The 20,762-nt window shown below is 35.2% G+C and overlaps 7 protein-coding genes, 1 long non-coding RNA gene and 2 other non-coding genes across 16 annotated transcripts; 6 read left to right on the plus strand and 4 right to left on the minus strand.

Moving 5' to 3' along the window:
• The first annotated feature begins 809 nt into the window (after positions 1 to 809).
• On the plus strand, positions 810 to 2,292 carry MMP (matrix metalloproteinase). Its single transcript, NM_105685.4, has one exon. It carries the CDS (start codon positions 941 to 943, stop codon positions 2,075 to 2,077), a length of 1,137 nt encoding a protein of 378 aa, NP_177174.1. The 5' UTR covers positions 810 to 940; the 3' UTR covers positions 2,078 to 2,292.
• Positions 1,789 to 2,276, minus strand: AT1G70175 (uncharacterized protein; the record flags this gene model as incomplete). The annotated part of the gene is made up of 2 exons (NM_001334436.1): positions 1,789 to 2,067; positions 2,238 to 2,276. The coding sequence occupies 2 exons, from the start codon at positions 2,274 to 2,276 to the stop codon at positions 1,789 to 1,791; spliced, it is 318 nt and encodes a 105-aa protein (NP_001320591.1).
• A 396-nt stretch (positions 2,293 to 2,688) lies between the features above and the next one.
• Positions 2,689 to 2,935, minus strand: AT1G09137. Its single transcript, NR_139569.1, has one exon. It is a non-coding gene; the product is annotated as an other RNA (long non-coding RNA).
• A 269-nt stretch (positions 2,936 to 3,204) lies between these two features.
• On the plus strand, positions 3,205 to 6,345 carry AT1G70180 (Sterile alpha motif (SAM) domain-containing protein). 6 transcript variants are annotated; one of them, NM_001334437.1, is made up of 8 exons: positions 3,205 to 3,445; positions 3,550 to 3,760; positions 3,927 to 4,063; positions 4,326 to 4,357; positions 4,432 to 4,845; positions 4,894 to 5,393; positions 5,596 to 5,676; positions 5,820 to 6,297. In NM_001334437.1, the coding sequence occupies exons 2-8, from the start codon at positions 3,704 to 3,706 to the stop codon at positions 5,919 to 5,921; spliced, it is 1,323 nt and encodes a 440-aa protein (NP_001320860.1). In that variant the 5' UTR covers positions 3,205 to 3,445; positions 3,550 to 3,703; the 3' UTR covers positions 5,922 to 6,297. The 6 variants fall into 6 exon arrangements, with proteins under 6 accessions (NP_001320860.1, NP_850973.1, NP_177175.2 ...); NM_105686.6 differs by having other exon boundaries at positions 3,277 to 3,445; positions 4,432 to 5,393; positions 5,820 to 5,882; positions 5,983 to 6,345; NM_180642.2 differs by having other exon boundaries at positions 4,432 to 5,393.
• A 323-nt stretch (positions 6,346 to 6,668) lies between these two features.
• AT1G70185 lies at positions 6,669 to 7,005 on the plus strand. The gene has a single exon (NR_143596.1). It is a non-coding gene; the product is annotated as an other RNA (non-coding RNA).
• Positions 7,006 to 7,433: 428 nt separating this feature from the next.
• AT1G70190 (ribosomal protein L7/L12 domain-containing protein) lies at positions 7,434 to 9,206 on the plus strand. 2 transcript variants are annotated; one of them, NM_001198431.2, is made up of 2 exons: positions 7,479 to 8,188; positions 8,888 to 9,206. In NM_001198431.2, the coding sequence occupies exon 1, from the start codon at positions 7,552 to 7,554 to the stop codon at positions 8,176 to 8,178; it is 627 nt and encodes a 208-aa protein (NP_001185360.1). In that variant the 5' UTR covers positions 7,479 to 7,551; the 3' UTR covers positions 8,179 to 8,188; positions 8,888 to 9,206. The 2 variants fall into 2 exon arrangements, with proteins under 2 accessions (NP_564986.1, NP_001185360.1); NM_105687.5 differs by lacking the exon at positions 8,888 to 9,206 and having other exon boundaries at positions 7,434 to 8,841.
• Positions 9,207 to 9,232: 26 nt separating this feature from the next.
• On the minus strand, positions 9,233 to 11,474 carry AT1G70200 (RNA-binding (RRM/RBD/RNP motifs) family protein). Its single transcript, NM_105688.3, has 4 exons — positions 10,753 to 11,474; positions 10,470 to 10,677; positions 9,619 to 10,404; positions 9,233 to 9,537 (listed from the first exon to the last, which is right to left on the minus strand). Exons 1-4 carry the CDS (start codon positions 11,285 to 11,287, stop codon positions 9,450 to 9,452), a joined length of 1,617 nt encoding a protein of 538 aa, NP_177177.2. The 5' UTR covers positions 11,288 to 11,474; the 3' UTR covers positions 9,233 to 9,449.
• U5.3 lies at positions 10,333 to 10,433 on the plus strand. Its single transcript, NR_139570.1, has one exon. It is a non-coding gene; the product is annotated as an other RNA (small nuclear RNA).
• A 5,017-nt stretch (positions 11,475 to 16,491) lies between the features above and the next one.
• On the plus strand, positions 16,492 to 19,943 carry CYCD1;1 (CYCLIN D1;1). The gene is made up of 6 exons (NM_105689.4): positions 16,492 to 17,223; positions 17,376 to 17,462; positions 17,989 to 18,087; positions 18,183 to 18,384; positions 18,474 to 18,610; positions 18,695 to 19,943. The coding sequence occupies exons 1-6, from the start codon at positions 16,951 to 16,953 to the stop codon at positions 18,914 to 18,916; spliced, it is 1,020 nt and encodes a 339-aa protein (NP_177178.1). The 5' UTR covers positions 16,492 to 16,950; the 3' UTR covers positions 18,917 to 19,943.
• On the minus strand, positions 16,589 to 16,732 carry AT1G70209 (uncharacterized protein; the record flags this gene model as incomplete). The annotated part of the gene is made up of 1 exon (NM_001124105.1): positions 16,589 to 16,732. One exon carries the CDS (start codon positions 16,730 to 16,732, stop codon positions 16,589 to 16,591), a length of 144 nt encoding a protein of 47 aa, NP_001117577.1.
• Positions 19,944 to 20,762: the final 819 nt, after the last annotated feature.

The following is a 20,762-nucleotide window of genomic DNA, read 5'->3' on the forward strand; positions in this document are numbered from 1 at the left end:
TTCATATTTTATAAAATTGTCTCGTAGAAAAGTTCTACATAGGTTTTGTATATGTCAAAAGTGTACTACTCTCCCAAAATATTTTACTGTGCTTTTGTTAAAGTTTAGAGGTACTTAAGTTCTCATATAAAAAATTTACACATAGTTCATAATTATATAGAAAGATTAGAGAGAGGGTTTAAAAGTTACGTTCATGATATTTCTTGAAAAGATTAGAGAGATGTCATAACGTTACATAGATTGGTTTTTATTTAATGGGTAAGAAGATGATCCATGTCAATTCTAAAAATCATTCACAATCTCTCTATTCTTATGATACTTTTTATGATTTTATTTTGTGAAGAAAAATGTATAAAATCATAAACCAATAACACAATAATTTAAATCATTAACAATCCTAATACTTTTGTTTTAATTGAATAACACAAAAAATTCAATGACTTTACTAAAGTATGAATTCAATAACTCCAAATTTATAAAGATTTTAGATTACATTTTACAAATCAGAAACTAATAACATTAAATTTTAATAATCTTAAACAATCTTAATTGAATAACAAATGATTCTTCCTAATATTATAAATCATTAAAAATCCATATAAATCACAAACCAATAACATCCATAAGTTTGAACGTGACTAAGACCAATAGATGTTTCCATTGGAATCATTCACCATTTTTCTTCTTAATTAAAAACTAGAAAATTGACAAAAGACACGCAAACGATTCCAACGACCTCTCACCCGCCAACACAAAACGCAAACGCAGACCTCGATTTATATATCTTATATTTAAAACCATCTTCTAAACGGCTTTACCTGTTTTTTAGCTTTAATCTCTCTTCTCTCTCTCAAATTCTCTCCTAAAATCCTAAATATTACCTTCTCCATTTGTTTCTTTTCTTCTTTTTTGGGTGGCTACCTATAATCCGAAAACCACCATGAGGTTTTGTGTTTTCGGGTTTTTATCGCTTTTCTTGATTGTTTCTCCTGCCTCCGCCTGGTTCTTCCCTAACTCCACCGCGGTACCACCGTCTCTACGTAACACTACACGTGTTTTCTGGGACGCTTTCTCCAATTTCACCGGTTGTCACCACGGCCAAAACGTTGATGGTCTCTACCGTATCAAAAAATACTTCCAACGTTTTGGTTACATCCCTGAAACGTTTTCGGGAAATTTCACCGATGATTTTGATGATATCCTCAAAGCCGCTGTCGAATTGTATCAGACGAATTTCAATCTTAACGTTACCGGTGAGCTTGATGCGCTTACCATTCAACACATCGTGATCCCGCGTTGCGGTAATCCTGACGTGGTCAACGGTACTTCGTTGATGCATGGCGGGAGAAGAAAGACCTTCGAGGTCAACTTCTCCCGCACGCATTTGCACGCGGTTAAACGCTACACGTTATTCCCAGGCGAGCCACGGTGGCCGAGAAACCGCCGTGACTTGACCTACGCGTTCGACCCGAAAAACCCGTTGACGGAAGAGGTCAAGAGCGTGTTCTCACGCGCTTTTGGTCGTTGGTCTGACGTCACCGCGTTAAACTTCACTCTTTCCGAGTCTTTCTCGACGTCTGACATCACAATCGGATTCTACACCGGCGACCATGGTGACGGAGAGCCTTTCGACGGCGTTTTGGGAACATTAGCTCACGCTTTCTCTCCTCCCAGCGGGAAATTCCACCTAGACGCAGATGAGAACTGGGTGGTCTCCGGAGACCTAGACAGTTTCCTCTCCGTAACTGCTGCGGTTGATCTTGAATCAGTGGCGGTTCACGAGATCGGTCATCTTCTAGGTTTAGGACATTCTTCAGTTGAGGAATCCATCATGTATCCAACGATCACGACAGGGAAACGTAAGGTTGACTTAACCAATGATGACGTGGAAGGAATCCAATACTTGTACGGTGCAAACCCTAACTTCAACGGCACAACATCTCCACCGTCGACCACTAAACACCAGCGAGACACTGGTGGCTTCAGTGCCGCCTGGAGAATCGACGGTTCATCGAGATCAACAATTGTTAGTCTCTTGTTGTCAACCGTCGGATTGGTCTTGTGGTTCTTACCGTAGATAAAGTTTTTTTTTTCTTACTTCAATTCTTTTAGTTTGATTTACCTCATATCTTATTCTTTTTTTATTAAAGGATGGGGATATATATACACACATATTTAGACATTGGTTCCTTTTCTACAGTTTTTGATTTCACATATACTACTTGTATATAAATTACTTTATGTCCTATACCTATGTTTGATTTCGTGTTATACATTTTCTTAGCTTTCTTTACCCAAACATTTTAGCGCGTTCTTGTGTGTGAACCCTTGAAGCTTGGGTGTCCTTAACTTATCATAGATATTCCATCTTTTGTGTGACGTCTCTCGATCCATATTGTTACGATCGACTCATCAATCATCCACTGGAAATTTCAAAGAATATAATGACCTTAGTAGTCTAGTTGAAGAGTCTCCATCGATTCAGCTCTGTTTCATCACCTATGTGCTTGAATCTGTTGAGAGTGATCTTAGTGCGGCAACAAGTTAACAATTGTTCATCACTTTAGGATCTATTACCTTCAATCCTCTATTATCGTCTAAAAAAACTCTGTTTTATATTGGAGATAATTCTCTTGGATTTTTTGATATTTTTCCCTCGTATGATTGCAAATTAGAACTTTGACTCTCTTCTTGGACAAACGGGATGGATCCCTCTCCTTATCATCGTCCCTTGTTGATTACCACTTCATAAAAATATTTGTTGGATATTAGTCGGAATATATCTATGTAGAAAACTTGTTAAACTAAAACATTTCTGACGGTTTTTTCGATGAACTGTTTACCAATTTCCGGCAATATATTTTTGAGAAAGTTTAAATGTTCACAAACTGCAAGTGTATAAATCAAAAAAAAAATGAGGAAACGAAGATGGGTGGAATTGTTGGATTTGGATATATAGTGAATGTTTATCAGATAGTGAATGTTTAGTCAAGTTATAGGACTTATCCGGTGATAGGACACATAAACCCACAAACAAACTTGTGCTCTTTTTTACCATTTAAGTTCATCATACATTTTGAGCTTTGTTAAATTTACGGTTCTAAAATCAATTTTTTGGACTACTTTATATATCGATAAGTTAATACCTATATATTTTAATAATATATAACAGTCTCATTTTTATTAAATTTTTTATTATTATTATACGCTTCGATTTAATTTCCCAAAAAAGGACATGATAATTATAAAAGAACTATGGGGTCAAACGTGAAAATAATGAAAAATCCAAACCTATCTCGTAAAATTTGCGTAGCGATTGATGAGAGCATGTGAAGAAGCCACTAGATGAGTCAGGTCTCTTTGGTTTGGCACTGCGCAGCACTTTCAAAGCCCAAGCAAGAGTCCGTCGTCACGAACGTCTTCTTCGTCTCCACCGATTCTTCACGTATTTTAATACTTTTCCGATTTGTTTTTTTTTTTCCCGTTTTGAATCTCATCGGAATTTTCCCCCGGAATCTTATGGTATATTCTATTATACCTTTTTTACAGGAACCTGTTTACTCTCTTTCTGTGATTTTTGAGTAGATTCGGCTTCGTACGATTAGGGTTTGAAGGAGGTGATTGTGGTGTCTTTCGTTGTTTGTGGTTTTATATCACTGTAAGTTAGAATTGGCTCCAGTTGATTTTCCTAGGGTTTTCACAAATGTCGGAAGGTTCGAGACGGAGTAGGGTTACTATAACTCTAGGTCGTAGCGGTCAGGTACGTTGAAGGTCTCATCTCTCAGTTTTTGTGTTAAAGGAGTTTGATTTGGTGAATCTGGAAAATGAAAGCTTTAGAATTGTTTTATAGAGATGAGTTGGTGTAGGATTTAATGAGTTTTTGAGTCTAGAAAAGTGCTTATTTTGGTGATGTTTTTCTTTTGCAGGTGGTGAATCGAGCTGCAAGTGATATAGATGATGGGTATGAGTTACCTAGAGTTGGGACTAAGCGGTCTGTCAAAGAGAGATTAGGGAATCCGTTAGATAGTTCTGTTTATGGTGGAGAAGAGGTGGTCAGTAAAAGGTGTTAACTTTTTCCCTCTTATGTGTACTACTGCTGCATATTGATTGTCAGGAGCTTCTTAATCTGTGATGTTGCTCTTATTATCATGATATCTAGGACCTTTTTTGTTTGTTCACGGGGTTGTGAATAGATGAGTATTGAGAACTCTGGAGGAACTGATGGATTGTGTGTTCTATGCTTCGGTTTTATGGGTTTTGAATTTGGTTACTTGTTGCTGCAAGGTACACTAGATTAAAGTTTTTGGTTTTCTTTGTTTATGCAGGCAAAGAGGGGAAGCAAGTTTCAGTGGAAATGGTATAGATGTGAATTACTGGATACACACTAGCGCATGTTTGCTGATTTCTGACCCACCCCTCTTTGTTACTAAGATTTGCAGATCAGTCGAAATGATCTCCGATTCAAACTGATGCAAAAGAATGCCCAGAGACGAGCTCAGAGCGATGAAGGCTGCACTATGGATCTTCGTGAAAAGCTCTCAAGGAGTGAGCAGCCTCCTCGTAGCCTTGATACAAGACCTCGTATGGCTGAGCCGAGGGATCGTCCTTTATCTTCATCAAGAACTGCTCGTGGTTCCTCTCAGATGATTTCATCAAGTAGTTCGCACCCTGCATGGGCTCTGGAAGATTTACGACGAAGGTCTCCAGAGAGATTTGTGGATACTTCCAGGGGTCGATCGCCGCCAAGAAATGCTGGAAGTTTCATTGGCATTCCAAGGGAACCTTCCCCTCCAAGAAATGGTAGAAGGATGATTGGCAGTGCAAGGGATAGATCACCTCCAAGAAGTGATGGAAGGATAATTGGCAGTCCAAGGGATATATCACCTCCAAGAGATGCTGGAAGGAGATTTGGCCCTCCAAGGGATCAGTCACCGCCAAGAAATGCTGGAAGGGTAACTGGCAGTCCAAGGGATAGATCACCTCCAAGAAATGCTGGAAGGAGAATGGGCCCTCCAAGGGATCAGTCACCGCCAAGGAGCACCAGAAGCTTCAGTAGTAATTCTAGGGCTCTGTCCCCAGCTAGAAATATGGGAAGCTACATGAGTTCTTCTCAGGGTTTTTCCCCTCCTAGGAATCCTAGAAGCTACATGGGTTCTTCCAGGGGTTCTCCCCCACGTAGTAACATTGAAGATTTTCATGGACGAAGCAGGATGCTTGATAATATGAGAGCATCGCCATATCCTGTTAGAGGTGTACTAAATGGTCAAGCGCCATCAAGTGGTGCTCCTTTCGCCAGGCCAATGTTACCTCCTCCAGTCCCAAACCCACATCCATTGCCTCCATTGAGCCAGCTTCCTCCACTTGGAAGTATTATGCAGAACAGTCCCTTCTCTGTAAGATCTTTATTCTTCTTCTCAATTTGTGGATGAATTTTCTCTCTTCTTACTCTTTCTATACATTGGGTGAGTACTTCATATTTACCTCGTGTCATTCTTAGACCCATAAAACCTTTGTGATCAGATAGTCAAAACTTTATGCCTTCTTCTTATACATATGTTATAATATGGCATGTATATCTACTTGGTGGAACAACAGGTGGACGAGCCTCTATCAGTTGATGGCTTTCTAAATTCAATTGGACTTGGAAAATACTCCCTTGCCTTTAAGAGAGAGGAAGTAAGTGTACCATTATTTTCTTATCTTAGAGCTTTGTGATTTTGGCTATTGTAGGTTCGTTATTGCTTTTCCATGTTAGTTTTTTGTCTGAGCTCTGTTTCGTCATTGTTCTTCAATAACAAACTTGACTAATATGACAACAGGTGGATATGACCACAATAAAGCAGATGAAAGAAAGTGATCTAAAAGATCTCATCATACCAATGGTACTTTCCTTTTGTTTCTTATCGATCGAAAACAATTGAGATTGATCTGTTCTTTTAGTAGATTTCTTGAAGTTGGTATCACTCTATTGATGCAATGCAGGGTCCAAGGAAGAAGATTCTTCAGGCTATAGCGTCCCTTCCAACAAGGTAGCAATGAACGGATCTCGCCTCTAGCTGCTTCTCACTCTTTTTGGTCTTGTTAGCCTCTATGCGGGTCGAAACTATGATAACTTTTTTGAGATCCAACCCGAAACTTTTCTCTCCGGATGATTGTAGGCAGCAGAACTTTCTTTTGTAATTCTCTCTGTTATGGATTTTTTCTTTTTCTGGTATACAATTTGTTAACCCAAGCACAGCCTAATTGTGAAATGTCGACGGTGTTTTGGTGTAATCCAAACACTCTTTTGGTTGGTATATATCTCTGAATCTCAACGTGAAAGTAAAATAGGTTTTTATCTGTCATTTACGTTGACCATGTAAGTCCAACTCCATTGATTCTCGTAGTAGACTATTAGGATTCGCAATTAGAAGATTAAGAACATATGTTTGAATTGTGTAAAGAAGATTTGTGAGTGTGAAAAAAAAGAATTAGAACTCGAGTCAGAAACATTTGTAATTAGCAGTGAAATAGATATTACCTGTTGTGGAATAAAACAACAATAGAGAGAAACGACCGCGTAAGAGTAAAAGAAATAGTTTGAGAAAAAGTCCCACATCGCTAAGCTGAGAGTTTGTTCCAAGAGAAAGATGCATATAAAACAAGGCCTTGGTCCTTCGATTATAATCACGCAGCCATGTGGTGAGCACAAAGCGAACTATTCTTTCGCCTTTTACTAAAGAATACCGTGTGCTCTCCACGCTAAGTGGCATACGCCTATTTTTGGAGGGTCCTGCTTTCGAGTGGGCCCAACAATTGTTTAGTTGAAAATTTGGAATTATTTATACGTTAGAGCTTGTAAGTCAGATGTTTACTAAGGGCAATAAATCATTTGCTATTTCTTTGTAAAATTGCCTAACGACAAATTTGTTGTGTTAGCTTTTTCCATATTTTATTGTTGTAAGATTAACTTACCAATTTCTATCAATCACACTACACCACCAAAGTAATAAGCTCTTGAAGATAATAAGTTTCAATTATATTGGACAATTTTTATCTTCCATTATTGACAAGATTTATTTGAATAAATAATAGTTTGTTTGTTATTATTTAAATCTATTAGTTATTATTACCAATATTTTTAAAACCGGATCAGAAGGTGAACTGTAACTCTTTTGGGTCATTGGGTCAATCGTTCGGTCCGGTTGAACCACATGTCAATTAATGTATAGTTTTTTTTATTTCTTATGAATCTAATATTTTCTATAAATATATGATAGTCTAGTATTTGATTTATTTTAGAAATCTTTTACTGTAGCTTTTTACCAATTTAACAAACAAACGTAAATACAATTGTTTTTAAGAAAACGTTTTGGGCCAAAAAGTATACTAATCGGGCCTAGCCTATTTTTATTGGGCTTTTAGATATTTTATCTGATCAGAGAGACTCTTCCCAATGTCTCTCTGTTTAGGGCATCTTCTCCAGATGAACCAAAAACCCCAATTCGTTACCATTGCTCTGTTTTTCAAATCTGTGAACTCATAATAGAGCTTTTGAAGAAGTGCTTAAAGATGAGCTTAGTTCTCAGATTCAGGCAACATTTATCTCAAACCTCATCCAGATTATCACTTCTTTCTCGAATCGGCGGTTACCGGAGTTACACCCAACCGGCGAAGATTGAAGATGAAGAAGAAGAAGAATTCGATCAGAGAAAGCTCCCAACAGATTACGATCCAGCTACTTTTGATCCAACAGAGCATCGAAGTCCACCAACGGATCGTGTATTCAGACTCGTAGACGAGATCTCATCTCTAACATTATTAGAAATCTCCGAGCTTGGTTCGATTATAATGAAGAAGAAAGGTATGACGGAGTTACCAACAGTCGCTGTTATGAAACCTGGAGCTGGTGGTGGTGTTGGTGTTGGTGGTGGTGGTGGGATGGTGAGTCAAAGTGGTGTGAGTGAAGAAGCTAAAGTGGAGAAGACAGTGTTTGAGATAAAGTTGGAGTCTTTTGAAGCATCTGCTAAGATTAAGATTATTAAAGAGTTAAGGAGTTTTACTGATTTGGGTTTGAAAGAAGCTAAAGCTTTGGTTGAGAAGACTCCTGCTATTTTGAAAGCTGGTTTGTCTAAAGAAGAAGGTGAGAAGATTCTTGAGAAGTTGAAAGCACTTGGTGCTAAAGTTGTGTTGGAGTGATCATCTAAAGGTTCGATTTTTCTGCTTTTGTTCCGTGTATGAGCTCAAGATACAAAGCTGATTAAGGTTTTATAAAGGGTCATAGTTGTTACACTTGCTCTTTCTTTCTCATTGCTAAATTGGTTTTGTTGAGAGATGGATCTTTGTTAGTTCAAGAATGTATCGCTGAATAATAGAAGTGTAGACTTTGTTTTAGTGTGTTGCTTTTGATCTTGGCGCAGAACTTTGTTCATTTCTAATCAAAGCTTGTTGCTTTGGCTCCTTCATATCGGTTTTGTTGATATCATGATCTTTGAGTAGCATTGCATTAAGTAGAAACGATTTGATTCAGAATTATAGACAATTGGTCAGGGTCAAATGATTCTAAGTTCTTAATCTTGTAACCTCTTTCAATGGGATACTTCAATCGTAAGATGAATCCGCGATATTCAGCTACGTTGTTTGTAGCTATTTCCTAGACCTTGATGCAGTTTACAAGTCTGATTGGATATGGATGCAGAAACTTCACTTCATTACAAGTTTTCTTAACATTGTAACGATAACTTCATACCACTCTTCTGTTCTTAGTTTTTAATACTGCTCCTGTGTCAGCTAGACCTGGATTTCCCTTTGATGAACCACTAAACTTTATAAAGCATGTTTGCTTTCTGGTCTAGAGTCACCTATGAATACTGTTGTTATACACCCAAAAAAACACTTATGGATGTAGGCTTCGGATTAGCGAGCTCTTTCAGGGAAGCAACTGGACCAGGAAGCTGAAGGATGTTCGTCCAGTGACGCAAGAATTTGATAGACATTATCTGGCTCGGAGGAGGTCACACGAGAGCCTATGCTCTATCAGAAATATGTCTCATATTTGTTTTGAACTAGAATATATGATAGATGCAGTAACCGCACTTCATTACAAGTTTTCTTGAAGTTGGAACAGTAACTTTATTGAATGAAACTTCAGCAAGAAAAAAAACATATTATTGAATGAATTCATACAACTCTGGTTAGAGTTTTCTCTAATCCGAAATTGAAACCGATTAAAAGCCGAGTGAAAATCCGGTTTGTATTACCTGCCAAGTTTCAATTTTTAAGTCTGAAAATGTAGTTTATGAACGTTGCTGTCTCCACAAATTGATGAAGATGTAGAAAGAAAAAATAGCATTTCCCCACGTAACGTTATCACCTATTCATGTAACACTTTTATAAAAACAAATCGAAGATGGCTCACTACTAGCAGTTGATGAAAGATTATATCAAAATTTGATCACTTGTTAATGATATCATTCATCATTGTTTGAGGTTGAAGCAACTTTAGCCGCATACTTGACTAAGACGCCAGTTAATAGAGCCTTCTCCTTCACCTTTAACCTGTGAATCATAATTGTCGAAATCAATCAATTTGAGTAGAGATTCTACATTGATTAGCAAAAATTGCTGTATGCTCTTTACCTCTTTGATGATCCAGGGATTTCTATCTTTGTCCCCTTTTTGGCTTGGCCTTTCACAAGAATCTTTGTCTTCTTCTTTTTCTCCTTCTTCTTTCCTTCAACTCTAGCGGGTTTTGCTTCTGGTTTATCAAAGCCAACTCCTCCACCCAAGAGTTTTTCTTTACCGAGAAGCTTTTGCTCTAGCCTACGGATTCTATCTACTCTATTTTCTTCTGAGGATGACAATGAACTGTTCAGAGGTTCAAGATTGTCTTCAGCAACTTCTTCTTCATCATCCCCATCAAGTTCATCATTCAAGAGTGTTTCTGCTACAGCTTCCTCAGATTGTTCATCATCCAAGTGTGTTTCCGCTGCAGCTTCCTCAGATTTATTCACCTGGAATGAAACTAAAGGTGTCTCTAGTTCCTCATGTTCTCTTATCTCTCGCTTCACAACTTGTTTCTCAAACTTTAACTTGGTATTCGAATCACGTGTCATTTCAATGGGAGAAGATTCTATGCTACTAGAGATATGATTCCGCTCATCGTCTTCCACTTCTCTTTCATCTACCTCTTCTTCTGAATCATCCGATTCTTCCCCTGAACCCAACAAAACCTCTTCTTCAACAACATCAGCACTAGAATCTCCTTCAAGACCAGAATACGGAAGCTTCTGCACCTTGAAACCGTTATCTAAGTACACTTCCTTCGATACAGAATCATCAGAAGTAAACTCCACAACCTGACATTTGATTTGCTTTATAACCTTCCCAAATGCTAAGCTCTGTCCCGTGAACTGTTTCACAAACCTAAGAGAAAAAAATCAAAACTTTGCCTCATTACCACTTAACTATAAACACCACAAGTCTCATACCTGTTTGCATCAATCTCAGTTTTGAAATCAACATGAGCAAATCCTTTACACACAGGATCCTTAGTCTTCTTATTCCCAGACACAGCTGGTGTTATACTCAAAACGCCACTTACTTCTTTAAACGCAACCTTAAGATCTCTATGAACATTCTTCTTCTTAGGAAGATTAGTCACACGAACACGAAACCCAATTTGAGTTTCTCCAGTTCCTTTACAACACAACAAAGCTAAATAAGATTCCAAACTATAACTCAATTAACAAAAAAAAGAAGAAAAGACGAAACCTTTGAGGAGATTATCGTCACGCTTAAGCTGTTGAGACTTGAGAGGATCATTCTTAAGCTTATTGAGATTAGCAGCTTGAGCTTTCCAACTTTGCTCAATTTCGTCGAGCAACTTATCTTCAATTAAAGTTTCGTACTTTTTACCTAAACCAAATCCACGAGGCTTTTTCTCTAACCATTTCTTCATCTTATCCATTGGTAAGAACTCTCCTTCATCTTCTTCTTCTTCTTCTCCTTCATCTTCTCCATCAAATTCACCCCAATCTTCATCATCTTCTTCATCATCATCGTCTGACTCCACAATAACGGAATCGCCACTTCTACGCTTGTTTACAGCGAATGAACAAAACCCATTACTCCTTTTTTCAATAACTTCTCGAAAGCTCTGTCGAATTCTATGAGAAATTGAGATATACTTAGACGTAGTACGCGCAGAAGAAATCAGATACACAGAACAAGAAGAAGAGGATGACTGAAAACGAGAGAGAGAATGAGAATGAAGCAAAACGGAGTTGCAGAGCGAAGCTCCGTTCATAGCTATGTGTTTTCTTTTCGTTATCCTCTTCTTCGCCGGAGAAGAAACTGAGTAGTCGCAACTTGCAAACAAAGCGACTTCAAAGAAATCACATAAATGGGCCTCTTACGGCCTTAATAAAAAGCCCATTACTTTGGAATACGATCCATTAGACCCATAAGTTACTTTCTGGCCTCAATCATACTCTGTCATAACTTGATGTAACACCATAAATGATATGTTTGCTTGCTTACATTTAGCATGACTGACCAATAATTTATATGGAATCGTACGTAATGGATTTTATTGAAATATGTATGAATATGTGAGACAACATCTTTCAAAGGTCCCATGTTTTTATGAACTTCATGGTCATATTGATATACACTTTTTTGTGCTAATACTGTTTTGATTAGCTGTGACAAATCAAAGGACCCAGCTCGAGTCATGAATGGAAGTTGTGAGAATTTATCAGGAAAATAAAAAAAAAGACAGAACAAAAGCTGAAGATAATAAGAATTAAAAAGTAATTTGTAAAGTTAAAAAAAAATAAAAACAGAGCAGAAAATACAAAAATGCTAGGCTGTGTGTAGACCCAATAGAGGGATGGGGATTAAGCTTTGTATATATTTACGTGTCTATTTTGGAAAATGGACCATTCTTGATTTGAAGTCATTAGATCTCTTCTTCTCAATGGGACCATTTCTTCATCCATGTTGGTCCGTTACACATGTGTGTGTTTCTGTAGTATAATACGTATCTTATATATACTTATAATCATACGGTTTATGACTTTTAGATTTTTTTGGGTTACACTTACATATATATGTCGTCTTAGGATTTGGTCTTAAATATCACCAACGAATAATCAATCTATAACTTAAGTAGTACAATGAGATATAAAATATTTATATCATTGAAATAAATGCAACTATACGTTAGTATTATATAGTCAAACATGCGCAAGACTTTAACATTTTAATAGGCTCCCTATGATTGTTGTTAATTAGTCTTCATAAATATTTAATGTTAGGTTGAGTTGGCCTACACTATTGAGTTCTAAAGTCAGTCAAAAGTCAATACAATATAGTTTTTCTGGTTGCTATTTCTATCATCTTTTCGGAAGTTTAGTAACTTTACAACTTTGAGGATATAAACATGTTTAGATAATGTCACTTATACACTTATATACTATATAGATTGAAAGTTTGAAACCACGATAGATATCTATAATTCTATATGACTAAGAAAAAGAATTTTACATTATAGAGTTTTTCATTAAAGAATAGCCTCAGTCTGTCAAGCCGCCATAGTAGTTAAATGATCTCGACTAAAGTTAATAGCTAAGATATAGACCAAACTAAAAAACTTAGTGGATAGTTAGATAAGCAGCAACTTAGGCACTATAACAATGATAATAACTACATAAAGCTTTTGAGTGTACTGTGTACATAATAAAAATTTGTTCGCAAATAGGTGCCTATATATTATCAAAACAAAAAGTGAGTTTATAAGATATGCTTTGGAAACAGAAAAAAACTTGATTTCCCAAAATTAACGAAATAATTCACATTTAGGTTGAAAAACGTATATGTGATTCATTAATTATTGGGGACACATCTTCACTTCTATATTAAAAATAGTTTCACATGTTTTGGGCATATATAGACGGTATACAAATGTAAATACTAAATATAACTAGATAAAGTCAAAGAATAGGATGTACTATAGTCGGTTTTTAACTAAGTGTTTGAAGTGATATCCTCTTAAATTTATTACAGTCATATTTTTCAATGTAATATCCTACGAATTCCATTTTAGGCTTCTTCTTGTTTTCATCAAAACAGTCCTCAGTTTTTATGTTTTTTTTCCTTCTATGCATGTCCCATTATTATTAATATTTTTGGTGATATGTGGTGTATGTCCCATTATTATGTGTTTTAAGTACGAATTATTTTCGTACCATTTAACTTTTTATATAGTTTTGACGAAGTGATAATATGATATAAAATGAGAAATACATGAACCATCGAAAACTATTTCCTTAAACTCTAAAGGAAATTAACATAATATATAAGGATGATTGAATTTTTACATATTTACATATATTTTTATGAGAAATATTTTTTCCATATTTAATGTATAGAAAAAATAATTTTAATACCAAAATTTGTAATTATATTTTTTTTTTTTTTGTATCGTTGTTATGTTATTACTTTTTGTTTTAATGTTAGATTATTACTAGGGGCTGGTTTAAATCCTCATCTTGTTTAAATTATAGTTTATGTATTTATTACGTATTATATAAACACATAAAAACAAACTAACTGAAATTAATTGTTGACGTGGAAACATATATCTTAGAGAAATGATGACATGTGACTGAATTTGATCGGAGCCTGTATTCCACTAAACAAGAAAGATAAGGAGGTTACTTAAACAAAAGAAGAAAGAAAAAAGAGAATCGAGACTAGCTAATAGAATTATTTGTAACAAGGGACAGAAATCGTGGTATAGCGAGTCATAATCAGCCAACGCCGACCAAAGTCCAAAAAGATTAAAGATGAAAAAAGGGTCCCTTTGAACATTTTTCGTGTGCAAATCTCGATGGCAACTCGTATCAGATTGTTTAGAACTAGTGTGTAATATTAATTTAGAGGAATATTTTCCTAGCTAGGTTTTTTATTTTTGGGATTTTGCTTAACTATACACTCTAATAATAAAAAGTTTGATTGTGGAGATTGTGATCAATATTATGGAGATTGTGAAAACTGAGCTATAAATTATAGTCAAAAGAAACTCAAAACCATACATTTTTATATTAACAGCTATTTTGCTATGGTTATATGCTTTTTTCAATCCATGCAAAATAACATGTTTTGGAGATCATTTTTTTTTTTTCCAAACAATTCAACCTTCAGAAACTAAATAAAATTACTTCAACCAAGACCAAAGTGGAAATGAGAAAGCAATGATCTTTAGTTACTGTGTGCACAGTGTATGTGAAAAATGTCACTATTCATCACTCATCATGCAAGTGCTTGTTGATATGTTTGATTAGAGACTGAAAAATGTGAAAAAGTTACAATTCATGTTGTTATACATAAAATTGGAGTCTGGCGAAAAAATCGATCAATGATCAGTGTATGAATATTATATAGGCCTCATTATCATTCCATTGAAATTGGTAGCTTCAATGATCTGAGTTCACCGATTTTTCAATGTTTTGATTATTCATTTTCAAGTTCTCCTTTAAAAAGAGGATTCTAGAAATGTTTCCTAAAACTAACTCAATGTAGAGAAAAAAAACATATATTGCTGAAAATGACTCGACCCACTTGTTAACTATTCATTATATTTCTAGTAACTCAACATGGACTCATGATCATCATTGTATATAACAAAAAAAAATGCATTATTATGATTACATATGCAAGAGTATATCAATAGGGTCCGAGTTGACTATGCTACAGGAGAACGAAAAAAAACATTTCTTAACGAGTAGTATCAATTAATGTGACGATGATAGTATAAGATCATGTCTAGTGATATCATACGTACCATATAATTAGATCTGAAATAACCATTCAACAACGATCATTGACTATAAGGCAATAGCTCCCATGAATCGTCTTGATTTTCTTTAAGAAAATAAGACATTAACAAAAATGACGAACCCTACCACGAGAATGTAGTCAGTCTGATAAATTGTTGTAGGTTGGGAGGTGCATATTTTCCCTCCTTTCAAATTTCAGTTTCTTGACTTCATTAATGTTAATATAAATAAACATATACTGCATGATAAAAATGTTAATTTAACTGTAAATGTGAATGCAAATCTGAATGTAAGCCATATGTTTTAAATATTGTCTACCTAAACAGAGAAATGAATTAGTAGCCCAACCTAGCCATAACAAATAAATAATGAAGAAGGTCTTCTTCCGCCGAAGATACCAAAAATATATTATCTTCTATTTCAAAAAGTATCCCATTTGTTTCTAATTTCTATGGTACAATGTAGTTGTTGAATTGTAATTTTCTCAATGTTAATTTCGTTATCTACGTAAGCATTGTCAACTATTTACATAGTACATACAAGTGATAGTTATATATTAGCTCTTCCATAATTTTTAATTCTTATCAATATGAAAATATTGACAAATTTATACAAATCTGCATAGAAAACACATACAAAACAAATATGAAACAATGTTAAAAAAAAAAAAAAATATGAAACATTTTTTCTAATACACCTGAAAACTAAAATAAGGGGTAAATATATTAGAGGTAAGCGAAAAATCTACTACAATCTAAACCGAGATCATCCCAATGGTATAATTAAAGTCTAAAATCTAAATCGAAGGAGCAAAGTATTTTGTAAGGCACACGTGAAAGAAAGTAACTACGGGAGTGATTAATAAAAACGGGCCAATGATTTAACACTTTTATGGCATAATTAAACCAAGAAGGGACCAAATAAATATGACATATTGATACAAAAAGGAATGTGAAGAAAATCTCCGGTTCTACGAAAAGGACTTCCACTACTCTTTCCCACACGCTCCAGACCACTGTTTGCTTTCCTCTGATTAACCAATCTCAATTAAACTACTAATTTATAATTCAAGATAATTAGATAACCAATCTTAAAATTTGGAATCTTCTTCCCTCACTTGATATTACAAAAAAAAAACTGATTTATCATACGGTTAATTCAAGAAAACAGCAAAAAAATTGCACTATAATGCAAAACATCAATTAATTACATTCGATTAAAAAATCATCATTGAATCTAAAATGGCCTCAAATCTATTGAGCATTTGTCATGTGCCTAAAATGGTTCAGGAGTTTTACATCTAATCACATAAAAAGCAAACAATAACCAAAAAAATTGCATTTTAGCAAATCAAATACTTATATATATACGTATGATTAAGCGTCATGACTTTAAAACCTCTGTAAAATTTTGATTTATTTTTCGATGCTTTTATTTTTTAACCAATAGTAATAAAGTCCAAATCTTAAATACGAAAAAATGTTTCTTTCTAAGCGACCAACAAAATGGTCCAAATCACAGAAAATGTTCCATAATCCAGGCCCATTAAGCTAATCACCAAGTAATACATTACACGTCACCAATTAATACATTACACGTACGGCCTTCTCTCTTCACGAGTAATATGCAAACAAACGTACATTAGCTGTAATGTACTCACTCATGCAACGTCTTAACCTGCCACGTATTACGTAATTACACCACTCCTTGTTCCTAACCTACGCATTTCACTTTAGCGCATGTTAGTCAAAAAACACAAACATAAACTACAAATAAAAAAACTCAAAACAAAACCCAATGAACGAACGGACCAGCCCCGTCTCGATTGATGGAACAGTGACAACAGTCCCGTTTTCTCGGGCATAACGGAAACGGTAACCGTCTCTCTGTTTCATTTGCAACAACACCATTTTTATAAATAAAAACACATTTAAATAAAAAATTATTAAAACCTCAAAAAATCTCTGTTTCTTGTTTATATATCCAAACAAATGAATGTGTTAAACCTTCACTCTTCTCTCCACACAAAATTCAAAAACCTCACATTTCACTTCTCTCTTCTCGCTTCTTCTAGATCTCACCGGTTTATCTAGCTCCGGTTTGATTCATCTCCGGTTATGGGGAGAGAATGAGGAGTTACCGTTTTAGTGATTATCTACACATGTCTGTTTCATTCTCTAACGATATGGATTTGTTTTGTGGAGAAGACTCCGGTGTGTTTTCCGGTGAGTCAACGGTTGATTTCTCGTCTTCCGAGGTTGATTCATGGCCTGGTGATTCTATCGCTTGTTTTATCGAAGACGAGCGTCACTTCGTTCCTGGACATGATTATCTCTCTAGATTTCAAACTCGATCTCTCGATGCTTCCGCTAGAGAAGATTCCGTCGCATGGATTCTCAAGGCGAGCCTATTCACTTTTTTTCTCTACCTCTCATTTTTTTCAATGCTAAAATACGCCGCCGGAGAGTGTGTAGACGCTAAAATACGCTGATCGAATCGTTACATGCAGAGAATCTTTTTTTTTACAGTAGTGTGGTATTGTTTGGTTTACAGGTACAAGCGTATTATAACTTTCAGCCTTTAACGGCGTACCTCGCCGTTAACTATATGGATCGGTTTCTTTACGCTCGTCGATTACCGGTAAATGTTTTAAAAACGTCAACGTTAGTTAATTCTATTGTCTCTGTTTTTTTATTATATTGATATGACAAATAACAACCCCAAAAAGTCAGTTTTATTTCCCTTTTTTTTTTTCAATGGATCGATTTGTTTATTGACTTTTCTTCAGAAAAAAATGAAAACGACTAAAAATTTATTAGAGCAAAAAATTATAATCGGTATAGAATAATTTAGTAGAAATTAATCTTATATTGGAATGTACGTAAACGATAGAACAGGAGCGGGCTGGGGAACTTTTTTTCGTTTTTTAATTATTTTATTGAAATTTATATTTTCGATAAAAAATTACATTGACGTTTACATAATAATAGTATACTTTTGCAGTAAACTTTCCACTTCATATATCGGCTTTATTGAAAACTTTGTAATCATAGTGTTAAAACGCTCCTACTACTATATAATATTTTAAATTAATTTTGTAATTAAACTTAATAGAGTATATAGTAATCAATGATTATATTAATCAGCTTTAATTTCTGTAAAATAGGAAACGAGTGGTTGGCCAATGCAACTTTTAGCAGTGGCATGCTTGTCTTTAGCTGCAAAGATGGAGGAAATTCTCGTTCCTTCTCTTTTTGATTTTCAGGTAAACATATATTATCATTCTTTCTTTAACATTCTGAATTTACTCTGTTTTTTTAAGAAACTTTAATTTATGTATCTCTGTATAATGTAATGTAGGTTGCAGGAGTGAAGTATTTATTTGAAGCAAAAACTATAAAAAGAATGGAACTTCTTGTTCTAAGTGTGTTAGATTGGAGACTAAGATCGGTTACACCGTTTGATTTCATTAGCTTCTTTGCTTACAAGATCGATCCTTCGGGTACCTTTCTCGGGTTCTTTATCTCCCATGCTACAGAGATTATACTCTCCAACATAAAAGGTACGTAATATTTGTATGATATATGATCCATAATGTCATTTAGGTAGCACATTTTTGGGTTGGTTCTAACACATGACCAATTAGTACAGAAGCGAGCTTTCTTGAGTACTGGCCATCGAGTATAGCTGCAGCCGCGATTCTCTGTGTAGCGAACGAGTTACCTTCTCTATCCTCTGTTGTCAATCCCCACGAGAGCCCTGAGACTTGGTGTGACGGATTGAGCAAAGTAGGATTTGTTATATCACGTTTAGATGGAACAAGGGAGTAACAGATTGCTAATTAATGTCTTTTGGTTATATTTGACTTTCAGGAGAAGATAGTGAGATGCTATAGACTGATGAAAGCGATGGCCATCGAGAATAACCGGTTAAATACACCAAAAGTGATAGCAAAGCTTCGAGTGAGTGTAAGGGCATCATCGACGTTAACAAGGCCAAGTGATGAATCCTCTTTCTCATCCTCTTCTCCTTGTAAAAGGAGAAAATTAAGTGGCTATTCATGGGTAGGTGATGAAACATCTACCTCTAATTAAAATTTGGGGAGTGAAAGTAGAGGACCAAGGAAACAAAACCTAGAAGAAAAAAAACCCTCTTCTGTTTAAGTAGAGTATATTTTTTAACAAGTACATAGTAATAAGGGAGTGATGAAGAAAAGTAAAAGTGTTTATTGGCTGAGTTAAAGTAATTAAGAGTTTTCCAACCAAGGGGAAGGAATAAGAGTTTTGGTTACAATTTCTTTTATGGAAAGGGTAAAAATTGGGTTTTGGGGTTGGTTGGTTGGTTGGGAGAGACGAAGCTCATCATTAATGGCTTTGCAGATTCCCAAGAAAGCAAAATGAGTAAGTGAGTGTAACACACACGTGTTAGAGAAAAGATATGATCATGTGAGTGTGTGTGTGTGAGAGAGAGAGAGAAGAGTATTTGCATTAGAGTCCTCATCACACAGGTACTGATGGATAAGACAGGGGAGCGTTTGCAAAAGATTTGTGAGTGGAGATTTTTCTGAGCTCTTTGTCTTAATGGATCGCAGCAGTTCATGGGACCCTTCCTCAGCTTCATCATCAAACAAAAAAAAAATCAAGTTGCGAAGTATATATAATTTGTTTTTTTGTTTGGATTTTTAAGATTTTTGATTCCTTGTGTGTGACTTCACGTGACGGAGGCGTGTGTCTCACGTGTTTGTTTTCTCTTCAAATCTTTTATTTTGGCGGGAAATTTTGTGTTTTTGATTTCTACGTATTCGTGGACTCCAAATGAGTTTTGTCACGGTGCGTTTTAGTAGCGTTTGCATGCGTGTAAGGTGTCACGTATGTGTATATATATGATTTTTTTTTGGTTTCTTGAAAGGTTGAATTTTATAAATAAAACGTTTCTATTATATGAAGGAAAAAGTACATTGAACTCAATAATGGTCGTGGAGAAGGTTAATAGCTACGTGAGAGGATAATATGAGTAGTGGTGAGATTTGATTTTGGTGTGGCCTGTGGGAGCACGAAGCATGTGAACATGTGTGTTGTGGATCGAGTGTATGTTTTATTGAACGACGAACGTAAAAAGACAAAAGAAAATTGTATTTGTTTAAGACCAAAAGAAAAAAAAAAGTATTTAATGTTCAAAATGTAATAACCTTCCTCATTTTTGCCATAATTAAACACATTTCTTTGTTTTTGTTTTTTTGGGCAAAAGATTAAGGGTTTTATATACCTATTTTAACAACAGTAAATATACAAAAGAAAATCAAATTATGAAAAAAACAAATTACAAAAGAAGTAAAAAATAGTGGTTAATTTCTCTCTTGATTTTAGTAAAGAGGAACAATTAATAGGAGCAGTAGCATACATGTGATGTTGATCTGTCTCCATGTCAGAGAAAGTGGTCTCACCACGAAACCATAACGTAGCTACACCGTTCTATCTCTCTCGAACCCCTCAAACATTAGCCACACAAAAATACCATCTTTGACTATCCATTTATATATGTATGCACACGATTTTACAAGTAAAAAAGGAAATAAGAAGTGAAAGAAAAAGAAAAAAACTTACTGCAAAACAAAACATTTTACAAAAGTGTGTTTTAATCTTATAACTAAGTTGGTTTGTGCCGACAGAAGTGCACCCCACGTCGAGAAAATGTCTCCATCCTCATAATTCTAGTTGATTAGTTTAGTAATGTGATTTATTTATTTTCCATCGACGACATTATTTGTTCACCCTCCAATGAACTAATCACTCGTCTCATAGTCATATGCTTTATACTAATCATTTACTTATCTATCGGATTACAACGTTATCTACTTTCTATAAATCCTCATGACGCTCCTCTTCTGTTTATTTATTATTTTGGTTTACCTCACTTTTCCCATTTTTCAACCATACACTG

The sequence above is a fragment of the Arabidopsis thaliana genome (genome assembly GCF_000001735.4).
Source record: "Arabidopsis thaliana chromosome 1 sequence".
In the NCBI taxonomy this organism is placed as follows: domain Eukaryota; kingdom Viridiplantae; phylum Streptophyta; class Magnoliopsida; order Brassicales; family Brassicaceae; genus Arabidopsis; species Arabidopsis thaliana.

What these genes read in the sequence shown, in the direction of transcription:
- AT1G70190 (NM_105687.5), top strand. Translation starts at nt 7,552, where the DNA reads ATGAGCTTAGTTCTCAGATTCAGGCAACATTTATCTCAAACCTCATCC.
- MMP (NM_105685.4), top strand. Translation starts at nt 941, where the DNA reads ATGAGGTTTTGTGTTTTCGGGTTTTTATCGCTTTTCTTGATTGTTTCT.
- AT1G70200 (NM_105688.3), bottom strand. Translation starts at nt 11,287, where the DNA reads ATGAACGGAGCTTCGCTCTGCAACTCCGTTTTGCTTCATTCTCATTCT. An exon ending in ACTGAGATTGATGCAAACAG is followed by an intron (nt 10,405 to 10,469) that starts GTATGAGACTTG and finishes TTTTTCTCTTAG; the next exon opens with GTTTGTGAAACAGTTCACGG. An exon ending in ATCCCTGGATCATCAAAGAG is followed by an intron (nt 9,538 to 9,618) that starts GTAAAGAGCATA and finishes TATGATTCACAG; the next exon opens with GTTAAAGGTGAAGGAGAAGG.
- AT1G70180 (NM_105686.6), top strand. Translation starts at nt 3,704, where the DNA reads ATGTCGGAAGGTTCGAGACGGAGTAGGGTTACTATAACTCTAGGTCGT. An exon ending in AGCAAGTTTCAGTGGAAATG is followed by an intron (nt 4,358 to 4,431) that starts GTATAGATGTGA and finishes TTTGTTACTAAG; the next exon opens with ATTTGCAGATCAGTCGAAAT. An exon ending in TGCAGAACAGTCCCTTCTCT is followed by an intron (nt 5,394 to 5,595) that starts GTAAGATCTTTA and finishes GTGGAACAACAG; the next exon opens with GTGGACGAGCCTCTATCAGT.